General features: G+C 64.8%; 2 protein-coding genes across 6 annotated transcripts; both read right to left on the bottom strand.

Moving 5' to 3' along the window:
* Positions 1-49: 49 nt before the first annotated feature.
* Positions 50-5,554, bottom strand: DNAJB2 (DnaJ heat shock protein family (Hsp40) member B2). Of its 5 annotated transcripts, none has more exons than XM_039555259.1 (10): positions 5,454-5,553; positions 4,495-4,583; positions 3,296-3,405; positions 2,820-2,873; positions 2,557-2,676; positions 2,294-2,383; positions 2,062-2,167; positions 1,857-1,927; positions 1,408-1,629; positions 50-452 (listed from the first exon to the last, which is right to left on the bottom strand). In XM_039555259.1, exons 2-10 carry the CDS (start codon positions 4,557-4,559, stop codon positions 442-444), a joined length of 849 nt encoding a protein of 282 aa, XP_039411193.1. In that variant the 5' UTR covers positions 4,560-4,583; positions 5,454-5,553; the 3' UTR covers positions 50-441. The 5 variants fall into 5 exon arrangements, with proteins under 5 accessions (XP_039411193.1, XP_039411194.1, XP_039411190.1 ...); XM_039555260.1 differs by having other exon boundaries at positions 2,557-2,673; XM_039555256.1 differs by having other exon boundaries at positions 50-1,629; positions 5,454-5,554.
* On the bottom strand, positions 4,978-5,628 carry LOC120410283 (PE-PGRS family protein PE_PGRS61-like). Its single transcript, XM_039555067.1, has one exon. It carries the CDS (start codon positions 5,626-5,628, stop codon positions 4,978-4,980), a length of 651 nt encoding a protein of 216 aa, XP_039411001.1.
* Between the last annotated feature and the right edge of the window lie 818 nt (positions 5,629-6,446).

Here is a 6,446-nt window from a genome sequence, read left to right as displayed (position 1 = left end):
AAGATGAGAACCCTGCATCCCCAGCCCAGAAAGACCGCACAGGCAGAAGTTACTGCAAACAGGTTTATTGACAGCTGGCAGCAGAAGGGGCTCAGAGACGGGGGGCTACAGCGAGGAGGGGGGCAGAGCCCAGCCCTGCTGGCTGAGCCCAGCCATGCTGCCCCTCGCTGCCTACGGCCAGCACCCCCCAGCAGCCTAAACTACAGCAACCCCCATCACCACCCTCTCCACCATCCCTGTGGTGCCCAGGGTATCTCCCCCCAGGCCCAGGTATTGCTCGGCCGTAAGCCCTGTCATGCCCCCCCTCACCGCATCCCATGGAGCCAGAGGGTGCTGGGGGAAGGGGGTGGCAGGGGGTGGCCGTGCAGGGAGAAAGCGGAGTCCTGGTTGGGAGAGCCTCCGTGAGCGAGTGGGCGTGCGCGGTCCCCGGGCGCAGCAGCCTCAGAACACACCTGGGGAGACAAGCGGAGGGGGGTACACAACAGCACCTGTGAAATCCTCCTTGGCCCAGGGCTGGGGAGGGGCAGGGATGGAGGGAGGAAGGTCCCAGGAGAAGGAGGACGAGAGCCAAGGCAGAACTACAGGCAATGGAGAGGGTAGAAACACTTGTGAACATCACGGAAGGTCACTGCTGCTGTGGGAAGCAAGGAGGGACAGTACCCTGGAGGGTGTGCAAGGCATAGGGAAGGGAGCGACCAGGCAGAGTCTGCAAGGAGACAGAGGAGGAGGGAGTACAGGCAGGAGCGACAGCATCCAGAGGGAAGACACAAGACACAAGGCACCAAGCAGAGGCTATGTGCACAGCCCTCCTTGCAAGGAGGGGAGCTCAACTCAGCACTCCCCGCAGCCTGAGCAGGAGCAGGCTGCAGCCAGGGAGGCACCTGCTGGAGACCCTGCCCACCTGCAGGACAGGCAGGGAGAGAAGGGCAGGCACAGCCAGGGCACGCCTGCCCATGGGCACCCCACGCTTCCAGGAGCCAGGGCAGGGAGCTGCCCCTCTTCCTGGGACCCCATTAAGGGGTCCCACTTCAAGCCACTACCTCCAAGCCTGGGAGCCTCCAACCCTGGGATGCCACTAGCCAGCCACTCACCTGAGCAAGGAGGCAGGGCAAAAGAGACCCCCTCCCTTGCTAGGGGAGGCAGGAGCTAAGTTCCAAGCAGTGAGACTCCACCCCTGCTTTCCTCTCCCTGCCCCACGGAGAGGGGCAGAACCCCAGCCCCATGCTCAGAGCAGGGGACAGTGCCACAGCTTCACTCTGGGGGCAGGTTCGTGCCCCACTGTAGCAGGACTGCTGGCCCCCAGTGGCTCCTGCTCCAGCCTCCCCTGGGCACCACGGGCTCGGCAGGTGGAGGACGGGCTGCTGTGGCTGCCCCCTGGTGCCGGCGGGGAGCGGGGGCTGTGCCCACCTGCTTGGTGGTGCCCCGCAGCTTCCATCTCAGAGAGGCTGTAGGCCATGGCCAGCTGCAAGTCCTCATCCTCGTCCTCGCTGTCCGTGTAGAGGCAGACGGGCGAGGAGCTTGAGGTCTGGTGTGTGGCCGGTGCTGGCGGGGAGGGGGGCCGTGGCCTGGGGAAGGCTTGCTGCTCCCGCCGGCTCAGCTCCAGCCCCAGCGCCATGTCATCAGGAACACCTGTAGGGACAGGGGCAGGGGTTGGGGGATTCATCCGCTCCAGCTCCCCAGAGCTGGTGTGGGGCCCTGGCAACTCCAACCCACCCCACCAGTCCTTCAGAGCAGAACTCCAAACCAGAGCTAACCAAGGCTCAGTCCAAAACAACGCCTGGATGCAGCACCTCCCAGATACCCCAAAGGGAAAGGGCGCAGACCTCAACAACTCAGTCTGCAGTGCCACTTCTCACCATCGATGTGGATTGACTTCAGCTCCCCATCCTCCTCCACTTCCACCCGCTCCCGTCCGTTCTCAATAATCCTGCAGACAGACAGACAAACAGATGGACAGTCAGGGGTCATGTAGACAGTGCACCACAGTGGGAAGCTGCAGGGTCTAAGGCCTGCTGATGGAGGGAAGTCTGTGGGAGCAAGGTGGGCTGGAACCGCCCTCACCTCTTGGTGGTGATGCGCCTGCCGTTAACAAAGGTGGTGGAGGTGGAAACAGAGCGGAAGCCCAGTCCTGCATCCGCACCAGAGCTGAAGGATGAGGTGAAGAAATCTAGAGAAGGGAGCAACAAGGTTGGTGCCAGGGTGGGTGACAAGAGGAGGGCAGGGGACAGACTCTGCACAGGGGAACATGGTGTTCTAGGACTCCCCTGCTGGGAGGAATGGCAGCGTCTCCTACCTGAGGATCCTGGGAAGGGGGAAAAGAAGTGGCTTCCCCCATGGTGCCGGGGGCCAGGTCCTCGCAGCTCAGAGAAGGGCAGCACGTCATCTGAAAGCCAGAGGCCCCCCCTTCAGCATAACCCCATCATCTTGGTGAACCAGAAGCAGGGCACTGATATGGGGACCCTCTGCCAGGGCCAGCCATGCTCTGTCCCCAAGCTCAGCGGCTGCCCCACAGACAGAGAGATGCCCAAGAGCCAGCCTCCCCTGCCCCGCACGCACCAAAGAATTCAGCAAAGGGGTCTCGCCCGCCAAAGAACTCCCGGAAGACGTCGTGAGCACTGCGGAAGGTGAAGGTGAATTCGGGGGCCCCAGCACTGGCCCTGGAGCCCCCTGGCCCTGCTGGAGGGAAGACACTCAATGTTAAATGGAGCCCTGGGTGACAACTCCCCTGAAGGGCAGGGCGCCCTGGTGGCACTGCCCCACACTGGGTCTTCAAACAGGGATGCACCCAGAGCTGCACAAACCCCCATGGCCCTACTCACCTGCTCCCATGAGTCCATCCTTGCCATAGCGGTCATAGACATCGCGCTTCTGCTCTGGAAGAAGAAAGGGGGCTGCGGGGAAGCTGGCTGCCAGGCAGGGGCAGGAGAACTGACACTTCTCCCAACTAAGGGAGGTGCAGAACAGCAGGGAGCAAGAGGAGGGGGTTGGCACAAGCCCCTGCTGCCCCAGCACTGCACCCAGACCCAAGTAAAATCCCTGGGCAAGAATGCAAAAGCTTCAGCCCATCTGGGGAGATCCCATTGTGGAGGCCAACAGCTCAGCATCTCTCCCAAGAGCTGTTTTGGGAGACATGTGAGGAAGTAACCACAAGCTGTGTGGTAAAGCTGTAGGGACACTCTGCCTCTGGGGGACAGCCACGGATGCAACCTGGGTGAGCCCAGAAGCAGGACACCCCAGTGCAAGCAGTCCCACGGGCAGACACACACACACACAAGACATCACTGTGGCCTCTTACTGTCTGACAGCACTTCGTATGCCTCAGCGATCTCCTTGAACCTCTGCTCAGCATACTCCTTGTTGTCTGGGTTTTTATCCGGGTGCCATTTCAGCGCAGCCTTCCTGTACCTGCACAGAGGGGGAGTGATGGGCACGCAGCAGCCCTTGGGCTCTTGGGCCAGCAACCCCCACCTGAGCACGCACCTCCCAGCCTGTGGGCAGGGGCACCCCAAGCCTACTTCACCCAGCGCCCTACAGCCTCAGGCACCAACAGGAGCTTCCTGGACTAGTTCTGCCTCCTGAGAAGAGTATGTCTTTTCATACATATACACACACACACACATATATACGTATTTATGCAGACACACCAACACACACAGACTGAACAAGCAAAACAGAAATTACCCTAGAATTGCAGCACGACCACAGCACTGTAACGTGTGCCCACCTCAGCTGCTCTCATCAATGGCTCTGGACAATGCTCACAGGTTTGTTCTGGAGCCTTCATGGGCTCCACTGTGAGCATGCATGAACCCGGGGTGGCTGGGGCCCCCTGGGGCCAGGAGAGCACCAGCAGCCCTTTCCTCCCCACTCCAGCTAGCTAGGGTTAACTCATGCTTCCCAGCTTCTCCCACTCACTCTTGGGAAGCCCCCCACAGGGACCTCTGCCACCTGTTGGCAAGCCAGCAATCCACTGGCATTCCCCTCAGGTGTTGCCTCACCCCAGTGAGAGCAGCAGCACCTTGGCAGGGCACCAGACAGGAGTTGCAGAGACTCAGGAGGCTCTGTCAGCTCCCCAGCAGTGCCTGGGGCACAGCACCAACCTGCCCACAGGGCCTCATCCCTAAAAGGGGACATGCTGCTCTTCACCCTGTGAGCTCCACTCCCCTGACTTTGATACCAGCAGAGTTGTGCCCCAACCATCTGCCATCCCTGAACCCTCTGGCAGAAGCCTCCAAATGCCATAGAGACTCGCCTCCAGCCCCAGGCTGACAGCAGGAACAAAGGGACCAAACCTCACCAAAAGATGCCTTTGTAGGCAGCAAAGCTCAACCCCGCTCTGGCGTCCATACAAAGGAAACAAAGGCTGAATTGTCACCTCTGGAGCTGTGCCCTGTCCCCACCGACCCCGAAGGAAGCCCCTGCCTCGCTGGCACCATGTGGGGGTGGCTTGGGGGTCTCTGCCCCGCAGGCAGAGGCACACTGCCACGCACTTACGCCTTCTTGATGTCCTCAGCGGTGGCGTTGCGGCTCACCCCCAGTGCTTCATAGTAGTCGACCATGACGTGAGCTGTCCCACGGCGTCACTGCAGGGGGAGAAGGCAAAGTCAGGGATCCACAGGCACAGCCTGGTAGTGCTGGGTGTGGGACAGCAAGGGTGGGCTGCCTACCCTCTCCAGCGCCCCGACCACCCCACTGCCTCCCGAGAGCAGCTCAGTGCCATGCCATGCCCAGCTTCCCAGTACCCTGCGCGCACCTCGGCCACCTGGGAGCACCTACAGCCCCAGCCGGGGGGACCCTTTGCTGCTGACGCACCGCCGTCCCGCCGGCGTCACCCCAACTTGCCCAGGCAGGGGAAAGGGTCCCCGCTGCCGGCGCCGCTCCCTGCCCACTTCCCGCGGGGGGCTCAGTCGCGGGGCGGGGGGACAGCGGGAGGGCGCAGCCCGCTAAGGTGCTTAGCGGCTGGAGCGGATTAAGGGCTCAGCGGGGACCCTCCCCGTCCCCGGGCACGCCGGGACACTTCCATCGGCCGACCCGCTCCGGGTGGGGGACAGGAGCAGAACGCGGCCGCCGCAGCCCCCCGCGACCCCCCGGGGGTACCGTCCCGGCCCTGGTACTCGCCCCCGGCCCGTGAGTCCCAGCTGACGGGAGGGCGGTGCTGGCGATGGCACCGGCACCAGCACGGCGGCACTGGGACCGCCCCTCGGCCCAGCCGTAAACACAGCGCTCCCGGGGCCACCCGCTGCTGCTGGAAGTTTCCGCACCCCGCCCCGCCGCTACCGGCGGGCGGCCCTGGGCTGCGGCCAGCGGATCTGGGGCACTGGGAGGGGCGGTGGTGGCAGCACGGCGAGGGACCGCACCGGCCCCGCTCCCCCCGTGCGCCGAGGGCCGCCGCTCTCCGATGGCGCCTTGCGCCCCGCTCCTCCCGTCCCGTCTCGCCCCGCCCCGGTGCCCACCTGAGGCCGCCGCTGAGCCCTCCCCGCCCGTCCGGGCCGCCCGCGGCCGGTGTCGCGCGTCCCCCGCGGCCGGGCCACCGCCGGCCTGGAGGCGGCTCCGCTGCGTGACGGGCGGCGCCCGCAGCCAACCGCGGCCTCTGACGTCACGCGCTCGCTGGTGGCCGGGTGACGTCATGAGGAGGCGTGCTCGGCCGCTCCGCTGACCGGCCCCTTCTGAGCGCCCGCCTCAGCCCCGCTCCGGCCCGCCGCCCTCTCTCCGTCCCCGCGCCGGCTGTTCCGCGCCCAGGGCCGCGGGTGGGCCCCGGACAGCGCCAGCAAGGTGCGGCTGGGGCGGCACCGACCTGTCCCGCTGGTGCTGGTGCTGACAGCGCACCGCACCGGGGCACGGCTGCAGCCCCGGGGCGGCCCCCGGCGCCGCGTGCTGCTGGCTCCCCGCCGAGTCAGCTGCCCGGCCGGTCCCGCCGGGAAGGAGGAGCCGGCCGGGGGGGACGGCTGAGGTGACTCAGCGCTTTGTCGGGGCGGGGGACGTGACGGGGCGCAGCTTGCCGGGCTGGCGGGCATAGGTCCCTGCCAGGAGCCCGGGCCGCCTGGCACCACTCTGGCACCACTCTGGCACCACCACTGTGGCACCGGCAGCCGGGAGCTGCAGGCCACCCCGAGCACCAGGGTGCCCAGGCCCCCGGAGAACCGGGACCTTGCACTAAGAGCTGCGTTGCTGACTTCTCTCCTGCATGGCTCCTGCCTGTACAGCTGCTGCAGAGGGGCTGTGCTCACCCACCGTCAGGGTCCTGGGCGGTCTCGCTCACTTGCACCTGTGAATGTGACCTGGCCACGGAGATCTATGATTCCCTCTTGCTGTCTGGATGGGAGAAGGAGGGAGCTCGTTCTCTCTGCAGGGTGAAAGCGTTTTGGATCCACTGCCACACCTACCCCACAGTTGGAATATCTTCCTCACCTCCCATAAATCCCTAGCTGGGAAGCCTGGCAGAATGG

This window comes from Corvus cornix, chromosome 7, assembly GCF_000738735.6.
Source record: "Corvus cornix cornix isolate S_Up_H32 chromosome 7, ASM73873v5, whole genome shotgun sequence".
Lineage (NCBI taxonomy): Eukaryota > Metazoa > Chordata > Aves > Passeriformes > Corvidae > Corvus > Corvus cornix.
Note: the sequence above shows the minus strand (reverse complement) of the source record. Positions and strands in the feature narration are given on the sequence as shown.